Source organism: Vigna unguiculata, chromosome 6 (genome assembly GCF_004118075.2).
Source record: "Vigna unguiculata cultivar IT97K-499-35 chromosome 6, ASM411807v1, whole genome shotgun sequence".
Classification (NCBI taxonomy): Eukaryota; Viridiplantae; Streptophyta; class Magnoliopsida; order Fabales; family Fabaceae; genus Vigna; species Vigna unguiculata.
This window is the reverse complement of record NC_040284.1, coordinates 24,380,299-24,403,514: the sequence shown is the minus strand read 5'-3', so window position 1 is coordinate 24,403,514 and position 23,216 is coordinate 24,380,299. Positions and strand designations below refer to the sequence as shown.

Sequence of the window (23,216 nt, the reverse complement as noted above, 5' to 3'; positions counted from 1 at the left end):
CGTGGCACTCCCTCTAACGACGACGTAAACCTTGACTTAACGGGAAGGGCAAAAGTGAGACGTTTCAACAAAAAAGGAACCATTTTAAGACTTTTAAAAATTTGGGTACCATTTTGAGATTTTGACTCCAATATGGGAACCAAAAACATAATTAAACCTATATATTTTTGGTAGTATTTGACAACATATTTTATATTTAAATATGTAATTGAGAAAAACAATTTAAAAAATAATGCTAACAAACTCAAAAGAAAGAGTTTGCATCTCAGTTAAATATAGATATTACTTTATTCCTTGTACGGTAAGAAAATAGTTAATTAGTTATTTTCGTTGAAGGCAATCCATTAGTACTATACTTACAAGTATTTAGTATAATAACTTGTTGGCTATTAATAAAAAACAATATTCAAAATTACATGAAATGTCTAAATGACTTCTGTAATTTTTTTATTTATACTCTTAATCAATATTTAAAGAATTTGCTTGGCTTTTTCTCACTTTATTTTATTAAATATTGGTTAAAATATAAAAGTTAAAACATGTTTTAAGGCCCCGTTTATCCAAATTATAAATTGAGTATAATATATATATATATATATATATATATATATATATATATATATATAACATTCGTATCTCGTTTAAATCTGTATTTTAAAAAAGAAAATTTTCAAATTAATAATTTTACGAAAAATCTCTTAAAGTTACTTGACTTTATATTTTATTATATATATATATATAACAATTTTTTTTTAACATATTTCTTATATTTGTCGTATATCTTATATTTATCATATTTTAATCATTTTTAAAATTTTTCAACATTCATAATCTTTTATACTATAATTATATTATGACTCATAATATTTTATATTATAATATGATTCTTAAAAATTCATAAGTTTGCATCTTAATTAAATCCGCATGTTAATTAAGTTCGCATCAAACTCTCAAACATTAAAATGTGAACTTAAAAAAATGTTTATAATAAAATTATTAACACTCGACCATAAATGTCATGAAGACGATTAACAATAATTAAAAGATATGTTACTTCAATTTTTTTACGGTATTTATCACATTCTAAAATAACTAAATGAAATATTAATGTGTTTATTATTCTAAAATTAAATTAGTCATTATTATAAGAATCATTATTTAAATATATTAATATTTTATTTTTTACATATATTTTCTTCGATAAAGATGATTCTTTACTTTTATATCAGTGTGTAAATAGTATTAACTTTTTCATGCAATGCCAAAAAAAGACTAGATTATTAAAAAGATTAAAAGAATATAAATTATTGCACCAACAATGGCCAACAAACAAACAAGTTTTTTTTTAATAATAATTCCATATTCACATTAATTAAAAAAAAAACTATTTTTTAACCAAATTATTAAAAAAATAACTTTTTTAATTAAAATAAAAAAATCTATGTTTTTTCAGTTAATTCAAAAATATTTTAGTTTATTTTTAATTAAATATTTTAATTTTTTTCATTTAAACTTAAAAAAGGTTTTAATTTATTTTCCATTACAACAAACAAATCTAAAAACAGCATACAAGTTATAGTAAAAGTAAAAAGATTAGTATTATAAAACAATAATTTCCAATAGTTTTAACTTCAATTACTTTTAGTGTTAATGTAAATTAACGTAGGAGGACAAAATTGGGTTATTAAGTTAATTTTTAAAAATTGAAATTTAGTCACTGTTACTTTTCTCCATATAATCTTTATCCTTGATCTTTATTTGTTCATTTTTTAAGTTAATTTATTTTTTATATTGAGAAGTTATTTTTTATTATACACTAGTAAAGATAGGAAGAAATCATTTTTAAAAAAACTAAATGAAATGTTTTTTTAAAGTAATCTTTTGAACAAGACATATGTTATGAACAATATATATATATATATATATATATATATATATATATATATATATGCCTATTCCATTAGTTTTTAACTCAACACCTATATTAGAATAAGAAATCCTTTTTATTAATAGGATAAAATAAGAGATTACATTAACTAATTACATACTATTACCAAATAACTTAATATAATAAGATAAAATTATTATTATTATTATTCCATGGCCACCAAATAAGTGTTTAGACTCTTGAAGGTTTGCAAATTAGATAAGCAATGCCTTATAGCTTTATAACATATGCCAAAAGTTGGTTGACTTTCTACTTAAGATAAAGATATAAAGCAGTTGAGTTGACACTCATTGTAGTTGCAAATCACTTTTTCTTAATTATTGCCACTAAATATCATGCTCAAAACAACAACCATATCTTATTTCAACACAAAATTCTTAAAACATTCATCATCTTGGTCAACTTTTTATATTAGTGTTGGTGAACTTTAGTATGACATTTATTTGTGGAAGATTATTTATATTTTTCGAATTAAAATTATACTAAAAAATACCATATTAATCTTATTAAACCATTTAATATAGTAATGGGTTAAATATTTTAGTAAGAACACATCATTCTTTGTTTTTTTTTTTAAATATAAATATTCACAAAGATGTATATTTTTATCAACCAAATTCATTACTCGATGTAAAAAAAAAAAAATCTCTATTATGAGGCTTTGTAAAGAAAATTTTAAAATGCAGGGACTGGAATTCTTATATAAGATTAGAGATACAAAATATTGTTCATTTGTCAGTTTAGAAACTTAATAATTGTGAAAAGCTAAGTCTGAAACTGAGTCCATATCTCAAAAACTTACAATTAAGAGTGAGGAATCACTTTGTCTTCTGAATCACCACATTTTGCCTCAACAAGCTCTGCACGAACTGATGGTACGCTCTTTATCAGTTGTTCTTGTTTCCATAGTTGTTCAAGCCGTTCCCTTTCCTCAAGTAATGCAATTTTTGTATGGCAAAAGCAGTTAAGGAGATACAAACTATAATTCTTTTAATTTTTTTGTATTTTGATTGGTTTGAATGACACATTTTAGGAGATACAATACAAACATGGATCAAATGCCAAACCAAACAACACTAATTATAGCATCTTAGGAGCATACATCATAATGCATTATGTATCAAACACTTTTAGTTAGTATCAGTAAGTATGTAGGAATGTGATGCTAGAATGAATTCACATGTTCATTAACTTCCATGTAAAATATAAAAGGATATTCTTTATTTCGTCCTCTGAGATTTGCACGGTCAATTTGATTTTGCAGATGAACTAAGCGAGTAGTGAAGCTCTACCAAGAACATAATCATGGAGTGAGGATTGTCAGAAAAACAATATTATGTGGCATATTTGCAAACTGTTAATTCAACAAATACTAAACCATGTTACATGTAAGTAGAAGAAAGTGAACCACACAAGTGAAAGTTTTGCTGCATAAATAGTTACCACATCTTAACATGATATAAGTAAAATAGAGTTCGATTAGATGAGTAGAAGATGAAACAAAAAGTTTGGCTACTGCATTTGATGTAATGATATTCGATTGATAGAATCCAGAAAATGCATATAAACTAGTTATTGATCAGATATGTTGAAATCAGAAGAGCAACAAAGATAAATGTTGACATGGCAGAGTCAGGGAATCATACATGTTTTTTTATATCCTCATGAAGACTTTCAGCCTTTTCTTGAACCTCAGCCTGCCAAACGCCATTGAGGTAAAGACAAAGTAGTTATAATCGTGGTTTGAAATATGTTCAATGGAAAGAAACTACCATTTTCTAAGTTATGATAATATTCATTAAACTACGCATACAAAAACTGATACAAGAATGTGTAGTAATAATATGGTTCCAATTAAACTATTTTTCAGATAGTCACTCTTCGAAAGATAAAACATATGCTCTTTATGTATCAAATAACTTACCACAGTTAACTTTGGGAGCAAGCTGGCTTTCACTTTTTGCTGCAAATCCTCACATTCTTGCTGTAAGAAAAATAACACAGTTGGTATCTAATGTATTCTAGGAGATGAGAGGAATGTCAAAATTAGATAATTTCCAATTCAACTAAGAATTGGAAACATTTGGAAAGATATCTTTCCTATTACATGTTTATAGTTGATTCCATGAACATAATTACAGGCTCAGTGCAAGTCATTTACCTCTGTGAAATCTTCATCAGAGAGCTCTGAAATGGCAATGGCCTTAGGCATTATGGAAACTTGCAAGAGGGTTCTCTTAGACGTTTCATCAAATTCAACACCTAGAAGTTAAGCAAGAGAAAGGGTCAATCATGTGAGAATTAAGACATAAGTAAGAGACTAAAACTACATGAACAAATATGAAATAACATACAAAAAAAGAAAGAATGGAAGTGGTGAACACAAAGTATCAGATCTGTATCAAATTTATTACCTGAAACTCTCACGAGATGGTAAGACTTCCCTTGCCTAGGATCATTGGAATCCATTCTAGCTCGGACGAAAGTCCCAACAATCTTACCAAGAAAACTTTCAGGCTGTTTTGAAAACTCAAGCACCAAACTTCGTTTTAGATAAATGAGCTTTATATTATGGGCATTAATGGATGCAAAGTGGCTATGCTTGATAAAAGACTCTCCCTTTCTCAATGGAGGTTTTCCAATTAAGGTTGACAAATTGCTTTGAATGCATGATTTCTTAGCATTGAGATGCTGGTCCAGTGAACTGTTACTGATTTGAACATTGTTTTTATCCTCAAATGAATCGTCCATTCTCTTGGCAATGTGAAACTCAAGCAGATAATATATATCCCCTTTTGAGACAACTTTCTTTTTAAATATAGGAAACAACCGTTCATCAGGGAGGAACTTCTCCTTGTATCTAGGGTGGTCAAGGCTTTTCACTTTGATGTATTCATGTATGAGAGAATTCACATTCCATTTGGTTAATGGTTCAGTTCCATGTTTCCCAATGGATTCAAGGAAGCTAATGAGAGGTTTTGATCCCCATCCCACAAACTCCTCTGCGTTGCTCCTTTTCCTTTTAGCTGACTTACTATCTTCATCACTAGTAAATGACATCAAACCATTTCCTTCGTCACTTTCTTCCTCTTCATCGTCTTCTTCTTCTTCCTCACTTTCTTCTTCCTCACTTTCTTCTTCATCTTCACTTTCTTCTTCTTCTTCTTCTACTTTACTAATTTTTTTATGATGCTTAAAACTTTTAAACTTTTCGTAGTCAGCATGTGCAACATAAGTAACATCACCAGTAAACCCTTCTTTTACCTCATTTTGAGCTTCTTCAACTTCACTAACTTTTTTATGATGTAGCAAACTCTCAAACTTTTTGTAGTCCGGGCTTTCAGCAAAAATAGCATCACTTCTCGACCCTTCTTTCAACTCATTTTGTACTTTTTTCTCTTCACCTTTACTGTTTTCTTTATGATGTTGAAAAGGTTTACACGTTCTGAAATCTGGCTGTGCAGCAAAAACGTGCTCACTAGTCAATCTTTCTTCTACCTTAATAATTTCCCAATATTCTTTGAACAGGCATTCGTATGTTTCCCTGTCATTCAAGGCTATTTTGTTCTGCAATGAGCAAATAAGTTTTCAAGGCCAGTAAGAACATACATAGTAATATAACCCCAACTAGTACTACTAATTTGATTAAACCAGTATTGTTGTTCCGACAAAAACTAACCAACTTTAGTTATAACAAGAGCAGCAAGGGTAACATCGAAACCAAATTTACAAGATACTACCAAATTTAGTTATAATAAGAACATCAATGGTAACATCGTAACTAAATTTGTAAGATACTTTATGATCGTTCCAATATTAAACTGTCAAACTAGCTAGTTTCATGAATGTGTTATTATTTTTGACAGTAAGGAATATCAGATCATAAACAAGTAAATTTATTAAGAACTATTCAAAATTCCATTCTAACGCTTACCCCATTTGAGTCATGGTCTAAATTTTGTTCTACAATCTCCATCAGCTTCCAACAGTCTATGCATAATCCTTTTACCCCTCTAACAACGGTAAATTCTTCGGACGCACCAAAGCACTTCCTGCACAAACTCTTTGGACATGCAAGACAGTGAAATTTTGAAATATCATTGCATTGGCAACAAAAATGTCTACCTGAAAATACGAAGAAAAACAAATCAAAGTTTCAAAATGTAGAAGTATAAAATTTATCCAATCCTTATATATAATAGATTAAAACACAGATTCCAATACATGCAAAACATGTTTTGTATTTTTTATCACTACCAGATTTCATTGCATGCAGAAGGTAACTAATACATTAACGCCATTATAATAAATACAACAAACTTACTGCATAACCATGAATGTACATGCTCAAAAAAACCGGCATCCTTTCCCACACAGATTGGGTGATAGACTTTCTTACACCCCCTGAAAAGACAATAAATAAACATGGATGGTGATTAACACCCATTGATTAATTAACACTAAACTAAGCAACATTTCTTGGTGAAAAGAAACTAAAGAGAAGACTCACGGGTGATCACAGATGATCATTTGCCCACCATCCTTGCATCCAAAACACCACTCTTCGGAGGGTTTTTCTTCTTCTTCTTCTTTTTCTAGAAAAGTTGCTGTAGTTTTTTCCATGTTCTTGAACATTTTGAGTGTGGGTGCAGAGAATCCCCAAAGTATAAGTTACAGTGACTAATGATGGTTATTGTTGTTGATTCTGCTATTTATCTGTGGCGTGATCTTTAAAGAAGAGATCTTTTTGGTAAAAGAAGATACTTATTTATTACATCGGGAATAAAAAAAATTATGACCAAAATATTAGGTAAAATCTCAAAAGAAACCAATGCATGTCTTCCCATCGATTTGTACGAATTAATAGCGTTTATCGGGTTGATGCACAGGTAAAATTCTCCTATTGGTTTCTATTGCGGCGATAGAGATTTCAAAATAAAATCCAATATTTCGATTTCATATTGATTTTATATTTCATGTGGAAGTGATTATAGTTCTATAAAATATGTAAATTATTTTTTAAAATTATAATAAATAATTCATGTTATAATATAAGATTACTTTTCACCGTTAAAAAAAATGTTAATAAAATTTGATTTATAAATGTAGACAGAAAAAACAAGACAAACTAAATAAGAAAACACATGAAAATTTTAAAAATAAAATTTTATATTAGATGTGAGATTAGTGCTTGGAATAGAAATCTACATCAGAAAAAAAATCTAATATTAATAATATTTAATTAAGAGTGTGAAAAAGAAAAAATATATTGTTTTTTAAAATGTATATTCTAATTTATGATATAATCCCACAAATCTCATTAAACTGGTTTATCAGTATTTTTTTATCATAACAAATTGAAATTAAATTATAAAAAATAATATTTATATGTTATGTGATATATATATATATATATATATATATATATATATATATATATATAAAAGTTAGTGATTATATTTATATAAGGTGTACCCTAAATATAAATGTTTTTATTTTTAATTTATAAACATACACTTATTGTTATTAAAGTAGTTATAATTAATAGGACTTTTATTTTAGCATAAAATTTATGACCAAATATATATATTTTTAACAGCCAATGACACAAGTATATTATATATTAAAAAAATATTTTCTCCCAAAATATAAATATTTTTATTTATAAACTTATAAATTTATAATTTTATTTACTAAAGTCATTGTAATAAATTGATTTTCAGATGACAGGTACCTTTAGAAAATGCAAATATATATTCTGTTCCAGTTTTACGGTCATTTTAAATTAAAAATGTGTTTGTTTATTTATTTATAACAATAATAACAATTATTATTATCATTATTATTGTTATAAGATATATAAAATAAGGGGAAAATGAGGTTTTGACAAATTTTGTTCGATAAAGTTGATAATTTTTTTATAAATATGATTAAAGTAATTAATTTTTTATTTTTTAATAAAAAAGAAATAATAAAAATAGTATTTTTTTACTTTATTTAGTAATTTATCAAATTTATAAAAAAATTACTTTGTTAATGGATATTTTCCAGAATAATATTAGTAATGCAAGATTTAACAGACAGAATAATCTATGTCTGTATCTCTTTGGGCTAATTAGGTTTAGCGTAAGTCAAATCATGATGATAAAGGTTTACTCAGTGTTAAGAAAAAGAAGCTCTTTTTTTTATATCATTAATTAATGAACTAAAACATTTATGCATACCTCAATTTTCAAAACATTTATGCATATCTCAATTTCCAAAACGTTGAACTTGGACCGCTATTGCAAAACTCAAACAATCACACATCTTTTTTTTATATTTAATATGAAATTTGAAATATTCTTAATACAATAAAATTTGAGAAGAGTTTGCATCTCAGTTAAATATAGATATTACTTGATTCCTCATACGGTAAGAAAATAGTTAATTAGTTATTTTGGCTGAATGCAATCCATTAATACTAGTTACAAGTATTTAGTATAATAACTCGTTGGCTATTAGTAAAAAAGATAATATATTAAAAATTACATGAAATGTGTAAATGAGTTTTGTAATTTTTTTTTATTTCTACTCTTAATCAATATTTAAAGAATGTTGCTTAGCTTTTTCTCACAGCATTTTATTAACTATTGGTTAAATTAAAATAAAATAAAAAATTAAACATGTTTTAAGATCTCCCGTTTATTGAATTTATAAATCGAGTATATATAAGAAAGTTACTAACAGTGGACCATAATTATCATGAACACATTACCTATAATTAATAAAACATGTTACTTTGATTATTTTTACAATATTTATCACATTCTTAAATGACTAAATAAACTATTAATGTGTTTATTATTCTAAAATTAAGTTAGTAATTATTATAAGAATAATTCTTTAAAGATATTAATATTTGATTTATTCTTTTTATATTTTGTTTGATAAAGGTGATTCTTTACTTTTATATCATTGTGTAAATAGTATTAACTTTTTAATGCAATGCCAAAAAAATACTACATTAATAAAAAGATTAAAAGAATGTAAATTATTGCACCAACAATGATCAACAATGATAGGTGTCGGTGTGGGACAGATTTTTGAAGCAATTTTGGAAGGTCCTCCTTGAGAATTTCATCAAGACACATTAAAGTTGGCTTGGCAAGATGAAGAAAATTCAGACTTGAAAAAGATGTACTCAATCTAATTTTTAGGTTGTGTTCTTGTGTTTTAGTATAGTTTGAAACTCTCTGTTTTTTATGTTTTTTGTCTAAAATAAGTGTGTGTGATAGCCTTGTTGTTTTGTTTGTTTAAGGAAGTGTGTGGTAGCCTTGCTTGTGTGTTATTTTTGTCTTAAAGTCAGGATTTATCAAGTGTATATTTAAATCTTGTAATTCTTGAGATATAGTGAAAATTTCTAGATGTTGTTTGCTAAAGAAAACTGGATGTAGATTTTAAAGAATCGAACTAGTATAAATCTCTTGTGTGATATATCTCTTATTTTCTATATTTTTGACATGGTATAAATGCTCTAAACGTTAAACATCCAATCACACTATTTTAATTGATTCAACAAGCAAATGTTTTATCAAAACAGTTTCGAAATTACTAAAACTGGGAAAAATTTATTAAAACCAATTCACCCTCCTTTTGGTTGTGAAATATTGGTGCATCAAAACTAACATATCTTTCTCTGCATATCTTCCATAAACATTCCGTTAAAACACAAATCAATGTCAAGATAACACAATAACAATTGAAAAAGAAAAAAAAAATCACCTGAAAATAGGAAGAGCAATGGATGGACTATGTAGAAGACAAAAAAATATTAATTGTTATATGAAAGGAATATTCAACTAATTTAGAAACTAAAAACCTAGTAGCACTAAAACCACGAGCGTTATGGTGTATATTTTCACATGTACACACATCATACAATTATTCATAGGGATATCAAAGCCAATTCTATTATTTTCCAATTTCTAAAGGTGGTGTTCACATCATCGATGACATTTGAGACTCACTCCGTCTGAATATAAGTGAGAGGAGCCATGGTTAGGGAAAGAAAAATCAATACGTACTTCTCCTTTTTTCCCATAGAGTTATGGTGAATCTGATATGTGGAAGGTGTTCCAGCATTGGGATAGAGTCACTTAAAGTGTTCATATCTAGAAAATTAGACAGGTGGGGACATAAACATGGATTTGTTAGGTTTTATGATGTGAGGAACGTGCAAAGGCTTAAACATGATCTAGATTCCATTAGGATAGGATCAACAAAGTTGCATGTCAATACACTTAGATTTGAGAGGGAAGACAAATTGAAAAAGAATCAACAAGTCATTTCTATGTTAAAATGAAGTAATTTTTTTTAAAGAAGTAGATATGTGAATCATCAACTTCTTATGATACTAAGAACATTTGGAATGATATTACATATGAATGTTTTATATAGAAAATAATTATGTATTTGTAATTATATATATTTGGATGTTTTCATGTATTTGAATGAAGAATTTATGAGAGTGATTATTTTTAATAAAGTGAGAGGTTAATGATTGGTTGTTGACATCGTTTAAGTTGCAACATGATATGGTGGTTGAATACAATATTTTTTTTCATAATGTCTCTATATACATTAACAATATAATAGGATTTTTATTGTTGATGACTCAGACTTGTGTTAGAATTTTTATAGAAATTTATTGGTAACATTAAAAGATATGTCATTAAAAGATGGTTTTATGATAAACAAATTCGGCAAAAACATCATTTTGATGATTTTTTTTTTTAAATTAATGAAATAAGACAAATTTTAAATCAATTATGAAAATAGATAATTCGAGCCACCAAGGTGACATAACTTTATTATGAAATAAGTCATGCTAAGGTAATACAATTTTAGTTCAAAACATTTTTAAAATTGAAATTGTATCAAATTGGTACAACTTCTATCAAAATTGGACTAAAATTATACTAACTTTTGCATGACTTCAATTTAGAATGTGCACAATTAAAATTAGGTCAACATGACAACTTGTACGAAGGACATACAATAATAAACACAATAACTCTTATGATTGATTGAAACTAAATTCCATGTATCGTTCAATTTTCTATAGAAAATACTTCTGATAGTTATATATGGAAATATACTAAATTATAATATATTATTTTCTTATGTAAGAAACTACTCTTGTAAGGATATTATGTGGGAAAGTTTCAAATTTAAATTAAAATGATAATTATGTTTTAATATTACTTTTAAGGTGACAAACAGAAATAGAAAAAAAATAATTTTTTATCTTATTTAACTGAATCTCAATAACTTTCTTCTTGACTTCCCTATATAAGTATAAAGAATTTTTCTTTCTCCCCTTCCTTCATGCTTGCAACATAGTAAAGAGAAATCGTAGGTCACATAATGAAAACTTTGTTTAGAGTAAAAAAAAAAATTTCCTCAAATTTTAAGTCCTCTTTTTTGCTTGCACGTGAGGCTATTTTGGTGCACCCGTGATTATATGAGAAAGGACAAGTTAGTGCGAGTCATAGTTAATGAAAAAGTAAGAATTGCATTTTTTTTTGTTAATCACGCACATGACGAGTATTGAGTAACTTTATTTGAAATTAACGTCTAATTAATGATCAAAGTCTCTCAAATAGACTTATTCAATGTAAATTAATTCATATTAAGTAAATAATTCTCACTTTAAGTAATATTATGAAGGAAAAAGTGCATTCAATTATCTCCTAATAACTTTTACAATCTTTCAATTATTTTCTTTAATTCAAAATGTTATTTATATTAGGTCATGAGCATTGAGTGAATTCCACACACAAAAAAACTTTGTGAAGAACAAAACCATTGATATATTTTTTTAAGGTGTTCTTTTATTGCATCTGTTGAACATTAAGAAGTAGGGTCGAATTAGTTATCAAAAAGTAAATTATTATTAGAAATATTTAAAAAAAAAGTAGTTTTATTTTTTGATAGTGAAGTAAAAGACGACATTGGAAGTTATAAATGAGAAAATAGTTTTGTGGATGTGTTTCTTCTCAGACAACGACAATCATGTTTTCGACAAAGGTCGATGTGTAGGCTTAAGGGAATAATTATTCAACCTAGTCCATAAAGAATTGTGGAATGTAAATTTTAACTTTGAAAATTTAAACATGTAACATTACTAATTATATAACACAAAAAACTATTGAAAATCTTAAGTTCTTGATGTATTTTAAAATTATCTTCCAATTTTTCTTCCACTATTCTACTTAAGTTAAAAGTTTTGTTTTGCCATAAATATAATTTTAATTATCCAAATTCGGTTACTAGTTTGTTTGTTTTTTTAACTTCTAATGAAAATGTTTATCTTTTAATTTTATAATATTTTCTTTTCTAGTTTTTAGAAATAAACATGATTGATGATATAACAAATTGTAGTTTAGTTAATATATATCGAATGGATTCGATTTAATGACATGACTATTTTTTAAAATTTATTAAAGATTTGAATATGTTTTTAGTTTTTCACATTAGGTACAATGTTCTCTTTTTGTTTTTGTCATCTGAATTTAATTAAGTGACTTTTTTTTTTAATTTATTAATTTTTTGTTAACTTTGAAAAGTATAATACTTTAATCATTTATCAATATTGACTTTTGTCTTCGGAAAATTATGATTTGCATCTCTTACCTAATATATTTCTTTGTTAAACGATTTTCTTCAAAAAGTACATCATAGTAAAAATAAATCAAAAGATATATATTTTACATTTGATATTAGTTATGTCACTTTTGTTAGATTATGATCGAAACAGACAGATCATAAAGAGTGTGATCATACAATAAAATATTCAAAATATATTCAGAACAGTTCCTAATACTTAATTAGTGGAAGCGTACTTGATTAGGAATAATGTTATTGAACAATATTATAGTTGATCATAGACCATTCACTAAACGATCCAACGTATCATGAACCGTTCATCATAAGTCCAAAATAACGTATCATTCATAAAATAAAGAGTGTTATTCCACAATAATAAAAAATGGAGAATAATAATTTATATAATAAAATTATATAAAATATAACGATTTTCACAATATTTCAAAGATAAAATGTCACAAATTAACGTAACCAGGTTTGATTCGAATAAAGAAATTTAATTATTATTCCATCTTGAACCAAAATTTTGAAAATGAAAATGAAGTGAAAAAAGATTAGTATTACAAAATATCTGTATTTGTTAACTGATAATTTACATTACAACTACTCGAAGATTTTAGTAATATCATTTAACAGTAGAAACTAAAAATAACATTGCTTAAGATGAAGTGATTAAAAAATTGAAAAAATATAGTCGGATAGTAAAAAAAGAGTAGTATGTTAGAAAACTAAAACATATATAAGTTTTTGAAAAATTCATGTCATTGAATTAAATCCGTATAGAAAAGCTTAACGGTCCATCATTTACTATATCAAGTAATACAGTCCAATTCGAAAAATGAAAAAGAAACATTTTACAAAATTGAAAAACTAAGAAAATGGAAATTTTAATTAAAGGACAAATAAATGCTACCCTTATTTAAAGAATTAAAAAACCCTTTTTATAACTGCACTTAAATAGTTCCATCAAAATGAAAAGTTACATTTTCAATTAAGTATTTGCATATAAAAGCTCTCTTTCTAAATTATCTGTGCTATATAACTCATTTGCGTGACTTGTTTATTTAATCAATATTTTAATTTCAGTATAATATTATTAATATATGAAAACTTTATTTTCATGTATATTTACGTGTAAAAATCAAATTCTTACTAAAATTACCATAAATGTATGTTTTTTACGCTGAATTTGATCGTTGTAAAAAACTATTTTGTATTGTTTATTACCCTTTCTTTCATTTCAAAATGAAAATTTAGGAATTGTTAATCTAGGAAGAAAAACTCACAGTTAAAGAATGGTGTTAATGTAGAAAAATTAAAAATTAAGTTATCTCAAAATTCTATCATTGGAATTGTAGTCACTCTCAAGTGAAATTCTTTGAAACAAGCATTTGAAGGTACGCATACATTATGGTTGATGATGTACTTTTGTGATGATGTTGTCTTCAATTAAATTATTATTTAGTTTTTTTTGTTTTAAGTTAAAAGCAATAATTAAATCTAAAAACTGCTAATAATTTATAATATAGTTGACTTTAAACAATTCATAACATCTATATCATAACAAAAACAGTGTTAGTAATTCACACCTCGTCTTATTAATGAAAAAAATGGTTATTGCTCAAATAATGAAATAACAATGTTTCCTGAGAAATATGTAATTTTATTAAATTTATAATACAAATTTTAATTTAACTTATGCATATTGAGTTATAATTGCAGACACAAATGAACTTAGTTGACAAAAAAAAGAAAACAAATATTATATTTTCACTACGTTAAATTCATTAGACATATTAAATACATAGAAGATGTGCTGAAATTAAATATTTACTATTTTCATTTATATGCTATTTCCGAGACACGTGCGTTATAAATTGTAGACTGATATTTTAGTTAGTAAAGTACATGCAGTAAATGTTTATTTGATATTACTGTAATAAATAATAAATAAATATGATTTAGTTTGTATTTATATTAAAGTTAAAATTTGTAATAATTAAATACTTTTTATTTGTAAACTATACTTTAAATTTACGAAAAGTAAATTATATTTTAATTAATGGTGTATTCAGAATAAGGAGTGATATATATATATATATATATATATATATATATATATATATATATATATATATATATATATATATATATATATATATATATATATATATATATATATGGGAATGAGTTATTTTTATATACCTGTTGTTAGTTATGTTTTAGCATTTTAAGAAAACTGAAATCTTTATCATAAATGTTAATAAATGTCTTACTATAATTATATGTAATTGTCGTAATAGTTAAAGATGACAAATAAATTTGTTTTTGTGGATATTGCTCGAACTCGTTTCGTTTTGACGAGAATTTTGCATTAACAGGAGAATTCCCGACTTGTTCACTTTGGTACTTGGGTATTAGGATGAGTATGTAGATACCCTTCATAGTACTCGTCCTTGTTTAGATTATTAAATTATTCATAGTTAATTAAGTAAGCTTATATATATATATTCTAATTATTTTGGTTTGCTATGAAATTCATTCACATCTTCGATATATTTCTTTCTCATTTCATCATAATCTTTAATATCTAGTCCCACAGTAGAGATATATATACCTCAGCGTAGTATGTTGGAGTCCTACATTGGTTAGAGATTATGCAAGTTTATAGTATATAAGAGGGTGTAAACTTTTTTAAGGTTGAGTTATGCTAAAAGTTCACTTCTTAACATGGTATAAGAGTCATAAATTAAAGTTTATCATAACAATTTGTCATGTCATTTGTTGGGTCTATCATTCCTTTCGCCATCAGTCTCATACTTAATATGTATATGTCTCGGTGTGAGAGAGTGAGTTGAAAGTCCTACATCGACTAGTGATAATATTAGTTTATAATATATAAGTGGTGCAACCACCTTACAAATTAAGTTTGTAAGATTGATTTATACTTAAAATTCACCTTTTAAAAAGAATCATTTTACAATTCTATTATTATCATTTTAATGCTATTATCGATCAACTTAAAATAATATGTGAACTCTCCTTTTAAGTTTTCTTATGTCAAAATAATATCCATAAAACATAATTAAGTTACGAAGATGATGCAATCGAAATAAATGGAATTCTCGTAAACAATCAAAATAATAAAAAATAACATATAAGAATAATTTTTAGTCAAGTTTGATCGTAAAATATACCTAGTTAATTTTATAAATGTTCTTTACATTTGAAATTACCTACTTGAAATATACCTTTAACAATATAGTTATATTTCATGGACTTAAACCATTAATTTTCTTTGCTGATAGATAATAAAAGAGTACAAATTAGAAAAATGTAAGACAATTTAAAAAATATTATCCTGAATTAAATTTATTTTTTTATTGATTTAAATACTATTTTGGTTATTTCTTTTACTTCAGTTTATTCAATTTGATCATTTTTTTATGCGTTCAATTTGGTTCCTTTTTTTTACGCGTTCAATTTGGTTCCTGATTTACTAAATTATATTCAATTTTGTTTTTTTTTGTTGACACCGTTTAAATTGATAGTAATAAAGTGTACATGCTGACATTGTTGACATGACGTGACATTGTTCACGTTATGGTTGATGGTGTTTTGTTCAAATAAGTTTTTATTTTAGTTAAATTTGTTCAATTTAGTCTCACATCTCATTTCATGACCCTTCACCACTATCACCACTACCACCACCATGCCACCACCACCACCACACTAAAATCACCATCACCACCACACTAAACCCACAACCACCATCATCAAAACCACTTTGCAACTACCGACATAACCACACTTGTAAATGAGGTTTTCCACTATAGGTGCGTGTTTTCTTTGCGATTCTTGTTGTAGAAAATTATGGAGAAATACGGTTGTTGTGACTGCAATTATAGTCTAAAAACCTTGACGTGGTGGTGAAAATGACATTCATATATAATGACGATCATAGGCCATTGTTTCAAAACCTTGCAAGTTAGATAACCCCATTTGGACTATTGTAACAAAAAGTGTTATAAAAGAAGTGATAAATATTATTCCGGTTGGTGAGTGGTGGTGGGGGTTGTAGGGGTTGGTTGTGGTGGTGGTAGTGGTTGTAGGGTGGTAGTGGTGGTGGCAGCGATAATGGTGATGGTGGTGGTAGTAGTGACAGTGGTGAAGGGTCATGAAATGGAAGACGAGACTAAATTGAATAAATTTAACTAAAACAGAGATTAAATTGAACAAATTTAACTAAAACAAGAACTTATTTGAAAAAAACACAACTAGTCATGATGTGAATAATGCTATGTCATGTCAACCGTGTCACCTTGACACTCAGTCATTATTAATTTAAGTGACATCAACCAAAATGACAAATTGAACATAATTTAACAAATCAAAAACTAAAACATGTAAAAAAAAGACCAAAAATTGAATAAATTTGTCAAAAACATGACCAAAAGAATATTTAAACTTTTCTTATTTTGTATGTATATTTAAATTTAAATGGGTGGCAGGTGAGTTAAATGGGAGAAAGAAAAGTAAGATTATAGAAAAAAAAATGAAAAAAAGGGTGAAGGGGTAAAGAGAGACGGACAGAGAACAGTAGAGCGCGGGATGTTGGGGAGGGACCTCCGAGTCAGAGTGGAGGACCGAGTCGTGACCGATTCCGTCCTCTATCCTTTTGAGTCGTCTCGTGTTGTCATTTGTCAGCATTAATGGTCCCTCCCTCGCCAATCCATCCTCACCCTTCGATCTCATCTCTCCCCTTTCATTCCCACCGTCCGATCTTCCCCTTTCTCTTTCTCTCTCCATTCTCCCAATTTCAATTTCAGTTCGCGAGAATTTGAACCTCTCTGAAGAACCCTAACCATCACACCCTGCTCCTGCAACTATCCCACACATCCCCTCTCAACTCCTCGGATCGCACCCGCAACTCAATTTCGCCTCGCCTTCTCGCCTTCTCGCTCTCCCCAGGTCTTGGATTCTTCTTTACTCTCTTTCTTAATTCTTTCCAACGCGCCAATCTTATACCCTTCTTTTTCTTCCTAACTCTTCTTTTTTGTCTTTCGCTGTTTTCTGTGTTCTGTTTCTGATTTCAATTTACGTTTTACAACATTTTTTTTTTCTGGGAGTGGTTACAATTCGAAACGTTTTGTTTAATGGGCAAACGCTAAGTTGGTTTAATTGTAAGTCTTGGCACTCCGTGCTTGTGTCTTTGTTCGGTGGTTTAGGCTCAGACTCGTTTTGTTTGCAGTATTGGTTGGATCGGCTCACTGCATACTCGTGCTCGGGACCAAAATCGGATTTTGGAGCAAAAACAGTTCGCGATATCTTGCTTTTTGTCGTTATTGCTTCTAAATCGTTAATGCAAGTGAAGTAATATCTTGTAATTTGATAGTGGAGGTTGGTTCATTGTGGCAGGGGAAAAGAGGGTTAGAATTGGGCAGAAAGTAAACTCGGATTACCCATTTCTGTGGTTTTCCCTTGTCATTGGCACCGCGTCAATTGTTGATTTGGGTGTGTGAGGCAAGGCCAAGGTATGTGTGAAGTGTATGCTGTTTCTGCTTCGTAACTCAGGGTGTACGGATAATGGAAGGCAATGGAATCATTCATGAGAGTAACCTAGGAGCGGGGAGAAGGGACAAGAGAGAGGTGGGAGAGAAATCGATGGAAGATTTAAGTAGATATGCACATAGTCCTGCTCACTTGGCCGTTGCCAGGCGCGACCATGCTGCCCTGAGGCGCATTGTTGCTGCCCTTCCCAGGCTGGCTAAGGCTGGAGAGGTCAACACAGAAGCTGAATCCCTTGCAGCTGAGCTTCATTCGGATGAGGTTTCTGCTGTTATTGATCGCCGTGATGTTGCTGGTAGGGAGACCCCTCTTCACCTTGCAGTGCGACTTCGGGATCCAGTGTCTGCTGAGATTCTGATGGCTGCTGGTGCGGATTGGAGTCTACAGAATGAGCATGGTTGGAGTGCTCTCCAAGAAGCAGTGTGCACTAGAGAGGAAGCTATTGCCATGATTATTGCACGGCATTATCAACCTTTGGCTTGGGCTAAATGGTGTCGTAGGCTTCCCCGCATTGTTGCTTCAGCGTCCCGAATTCGTGATTTTTATATGGAGATAAGTTTTCATTTTGAGAGCTCTGTCATTCCTTTCATTGGGCGAATAGCTCCTTCTGACACTTACCGGATTTGGAAGCGTGGGTCTAATCTCCGTGCTGATATGACCCTTGCTGGTTTTGATGGCTTGCGTATCCAACGATCGGACCAGACATTTTTGTTCCTTGGAGAGGGCTATGTCGCAGAGGAGGGCAACTTAACTCTGCCACCTGGTTCTTTGATTGCTCTTTCTCATAAGGAGAAGGAAATCACAAATGCTTTAGAAGGAGCTGGTACACAGCCAACAGAGTCTGAGGTTGCTCACGAAGTTTCCTTGATGTCTCAGACAAATATGTATAGACCAGGTATTGACGTTACTCAGGCTGAGCTTGTTCCCCATTTAAATTGGAGGCGGCAGGAGAAGACTGAGATGATTGGGAGTTGGAAGGCAAAAGTTTATGACATGCTTCATGTGATGGTTAGTGTGAAGTCAAGGAGGGTTCCTGGTGCTATGACTGATGAAGAGCTTTTTGCTGTGGAGGATGGAGAAAGCATGATAAATGGGGAAAACAATGACGAATATGATGATGTACTGACTGCTGAGGAAAGAATGCAATTAGATTCTGCACTCCATATGGGAAACTCTGATGGTACATACGAGGATGAGGAAAATGGAGCCTTTGACGGTCAAGAAAATGGTTCTGCAGCTTCCTTTGAGAATTCTGAAGCCAATGGCACGGTTAAAGAAAAGAAGAGCTGGTTTGGTTGGAACAAGAAAAGTTTGAAGAACAGTGATGACCCCGAGGATTCCAAAAGTGTGAAGAAAAATTCCAAGTTTGGCTCAGAAGGGAGCAATCAGAGATCTGTTGATCAGCAAAAGTTAGCATCTGAGTCTCTGAAGGAGGATAGTGGAGACCTTAAGAAGGGAAAAGATAAAATCAATAAAAAGAAGAAGAAGAAAGGAACAAACACTGAGTCGAAGAATGAGAGCGAGTATAAAAAGGGTTTAAGGCCTGTGTTGTGGTTGACGCCAGATTTTCCTCTGAAAACTGATGAGCTTCTGCCTCTACTTGACATCTTAGCAAATAAGGTTAAGGCTATCAGAAGACTCAGAGAACTTTTGACAACTAAGCTTCCTCATGGAACTTTTCCTGTCAAGGTAATCTAATACCATAACCACTAGTTCTTTATATGTTATGCATGGTTGCTCTGCACTCTTGCAGGACAGCATGCTCATATCTCCTGTAGCTGGTTTTTGTTGGCAGTGAGTCAGCTTAAATTGCATATCATGTAATGAAAATGCAAAATTATACTTAAGTATATATTTATGCATAATAAATATCATAAAAAAATGGATAGTTACTAAACTCGAAAACTTAAATTAAAAGTTCATTATTCATATCTATTAGTTCACCTGCAAGTCGTAACAAGCACTGGAAGCACCAAAATAGAGAGTCCAGATAACCAGATGACAAAATAAAAACATTTGAAAGCAGAACCCAAGGCATAGACTCATAATGCCGAAGTCATATTTTTTTGTTTTGCAAACTGGGTTGGGAAACTCAACCCCCTAAACCTAGCTGCATTAGCAAAAACTGACATAAAATTTATTATCTCAATGTTACGAGCAAGATAAGTGATTTTGCTCTGATCACAACCGCACCCTCCAAAACGTACAAGATTGTTCTACAATCTTATGATTTTTCCGACATTGGCCTATATATACACATACGTACCTAACGAGCATCTGAAGTTTCACAACTTTGATGACATTCTGACTGACATGGGTTTATCTTTTCTCCTGTTTCTTGTACTGGTATTTGCGCACGAGTAGATTATAGGTGTCTTTTTGAGTGAATATCATTTCCACGGTACACCTGTACTGTTAATTGTTATTTTAAACCATGCTAGCATATTCTAAAATTATTCAAGGCAAAGCCGAGATTTGCTGCTATTGTCTGGACAACTAAACGAGCAAGAGGTTTTTTTCTAGATTTATTGTTACTCCTATCACATCACACTTAGACTTTTCTCATCGTTGAATAGTTACAGTACATTTCAGTTGAGTGGGAGTTAGATGATCACACTTAGCTGATCTACTTCAAAGAAATCAATTATTGTTTGAGTGTTGGTGTAATTTATGCGTGATTTCTACCAATCTGTTACTATCTGTCATTACATTTTTCAGCATCCATACTTGTTCTTCATAAAAGCTTCTGGTTTTAATGATTATAACCTCTGTCACTCAGGTTGCTATTCCTATAGTTCCTACCATCCGGGTCCTCGTCACTTTTACGAAATTCGAAGAGCTTCAGCCTGTGGAGGAGTTTTCAACTCCACTGTCCAGCCCAGCACATTTCCATGATGCGAAATCGAAGGAATCAGAGGGCTCTAGTTCGTGGATTTCATGGATGAAAGGAAGTCGTGGGGGCCAGTCCAGTGACTCTGATAGTCACAGATATAAAGATGAAGTTGATCCTTTCAACATACCTGCGGACTACAAATGGGTGGATGCCAATGAGAAGAAACGCAGAATGAAGGCAAAGAAAGCGAAAAGTAAGAAACATAAGAAGCTTCAGACAGCGGGAAAAGGTGGAGATGAAGTGCATCAGAGAACGGAGGAGGTAGAAGAAGAGTAGTAAGTAGTAAGTAGTATGGTGGTATGGTATCTCTTGAGGCTTTGATTGATAATTGTTGCCAGAGAAAAATCATGATCTTTCTTTGTGCACACAGCCATAGCTGACATTATAGTTCTATGTTGGAGGGTTTCTCCAAGAATTTACTAGAAATTTCTTGGGCAACCAATTGTTATTAGTTAAGAAAAAGGTGCCTTTATTTTTTTTTCCCTCGTTTTGCAAAGAAAGCTTTATCTTCTATAAATTGTTGTATTGGCAGTGAAGAGGAATTGAAGAGCAAGGGTGTATCGCTCCCTATTCTCTCTAGTTCTCCTTAGATACTACTTCCTACTATTTGTATCTACTCCTATGTCGATGATTATCGATTTTTAATTTTCGTGAGTGCTAATCTCTACTTTCTCTATTTCAAGTTGCATGCTCATTATTTTACTCAAACAACGTCATATTTTTCATTATTCAATTTTACTACAAATAAAATGCAACATTATATCATATAAATACAAACACCTTGATATTGGAAAAGAACAAGTTGTAAGTAATTTGTTTTTTTAACTACTTTCAATAGTACATACAAATAATTTATATTATTTTAGAAAAAAATATTAATGGTATCATAAGGACAAATATTCTAACTTTGGCATAATACCAAAATCTGTTTTTGTTTACGCATAAATAACTTTCCCCTGTATCTCATTACATCTCATAAGGAAGCACTAACTAGATCAGAAAATTTATCATTGCAGTGTAATTTCTTCACAAAATTAATAGAATAACCAAATTTAAAAAATATTACAATAATAAGTCATGCTAAGCACAAATTTAAATTATAAAAGTGTACTTATATGAGAGACATGATTCTAGTACGATTATTTTATTTTTTAATTGTAAATGAAAGTCGGGACACAACTTCTTATATATTTTTAACGTGGTTTATGTTAGACAAAAAAAAGACGGAAAATATACTTTTTAAATCTTGTATTTTTGTTCCTTATATATAAAAAAAATAGAAAGATGCAGTGCCTCTTTGTTGCTCACAATAAGTATTATAAGTTTACAGAAGAAGTTGTAGCAGTGATTATGATTATGAGTTGCTTTGGTTACATGAAGCTACTCATCAATAATTCTCTTTCACAACTCACTTTACCTTCACCTTCATTGTTCTTAACCTTAGTACTAGTTGGTATCATGATAATGACATTGTGTATTCAAATATCTCATAAGAAGTCAACCCATAAAGTCTATTCAAATATTATTTTCTAGAGAAAAAAAGAAAATCTTATATTTCAATTTGTTACCCTTTTTCTTTTTTCTAATCTTGCCATTATTAATAATACTAGAAGGTCGAATTCCTCTCACAATTATCCAATTCTAGAGTTAAGCTCTTCAAAATTCAAGAATCTTTCAATTTTTGATCATATCAAGTCAATTAATATGTATCTAACTTTATACTATACATAAAAGAGGAACTTATCCTTATATAGTCTTTGATGGAAAAAACTTCAATTAGTTTTACGTGCATAATTTATTTCACCAATTATTTTTTATAAATTAAAGTAAATAAAAAGATTTTGAGAGTTGCCCATTTAGTTTTTGGACACAAATTTGACAAGTTAAATATTCATCTTTATCTCTTATATCTATCAAATTATTCCTTATTCCATTACTTTATACAAATATATTATTTTGCCTCGAAAATGACATAACCCTAATAAAAATTTGTTCTCAACAAATAAGGTAATATTCATCTAACAGGTAAAAAGTATTATTGTCTCTTTTTCTTTTTTTAATGATAACAAATTTGAAATTTAAAGTTGGAATTTTAACGAAAGAATTCAATTAATTCACTACATTAATGCAGGTACAACGTTAAAATCAAACTCTTCC

At 29.3% G+C, this 23,216-nt stretch overlaps 2 protein-coding genes across 3 annotated transcripts; one reads left to right on the top strand and one right to left on the bottom strand.

The window, feature by feature from the left end:
* Positions 1–2,635: 2,635 nt before the first annotated feature.
* LOC114188940 (zinc finger CCCH domain-containing protein 19-like) lies at positions 2,636–6,711 on the bottom strand. The gene is made up of 9 exons (XM_028077616.1): positions 6,459–6,711; positions 6,273–6,352; positions 5,883–6,073; positions 4,363–5,515; positions 4,110–4,210; positions 3,873–3,932; positions 3,595–3,645; positions 3,166–3,236; positions 2,636–2,897 (listed from the first exon to the last, which is right to left on the bottom strand). Exons 1-9 carry the CDS (start codon positions 6,581–6,583, stop codon positions 2,753–2,755), a joined length of 1,977 nt encoding a protein of 658 aa, XP_027933417.1. The 5' UTR covers positions 6,584–6,711; the 3' UTR covers positions 2,636–2,752.
* A 10,515-nt stretch (positions 6,712–17,226) lies between these two features.
* On the top strand, positions 17,227–21,715 carry LOC114187174. Of its 2 annotated transcripts, none has more exons than XM_028075337.1 (3): positions 17,227–17,569; positions 18,017–19,855; positions 20,946–21,715. In XM_028075337.1, exons 2-3 carry the CDS (start codon positions 18,185–18,187, stop codon positions 21,333–21,335), a joined length of 2,061 nt encoding a protein of 686 aa, XP_027931138.1. In that variant the 5' UTR covers positions 17,227–17,569; positions 18,017–18,184; the 3' UTR covers positions 21,336–21,715. The 2 variants fall into 2 exon arrangements, with proteins under 2 accessions (XP_027931138.1, XP_027931137.1); XM_028075336.1 differs by having other exon boundaries at positions 17,850–19,855.
* Positions 21,716–23,216: the final 1,501 nt, after the last annotated feature.

What these genes read in the sequence shown, in the direction of transcription:
- LOC114188940 (XM_028077616.1), bottom strand. Translation starts at nt 6,583, where the DNA reads ATGTTCAAGAACATGGAAAAAACTACAGCAACTTTTCTAGAAAAAGAA. An exon ending in ATGATCATCTGTGATCACCC is followed by an intron (nt 6,353 to 6,458) that starts GTGAGTCTTCTC and finishes TTGTCTTTTCAG; the next exon opens with GGGGTGTAAGAAAGTCTATC. An exon ending in TAGACCATGACTCAAATGGG is followed by an intron (nt 5,516 to 5,882) that starts GTAAGCGTTAGA and finishes TGCTCATTGCAG; the next exon opens with AACAAAATAGCCTTGAATGA.
- LOC114187174 (XM_028075337.1), top strand. Translation starts at nt 18,185, where the DNA reads ATGGAAGGCAATGGAATCATTCATGAGAGTAACCTAGGAGCGGGGAGA. An exon ending in ATGGAACTTTTCCTGTCAAG is followed by an intron (nt 19,856 to 20,945) that starts GTAATCTAATAC and finishes TCTGTCACTCAG; the next exon opens with GTTGCTATTCCTATAGTTCC.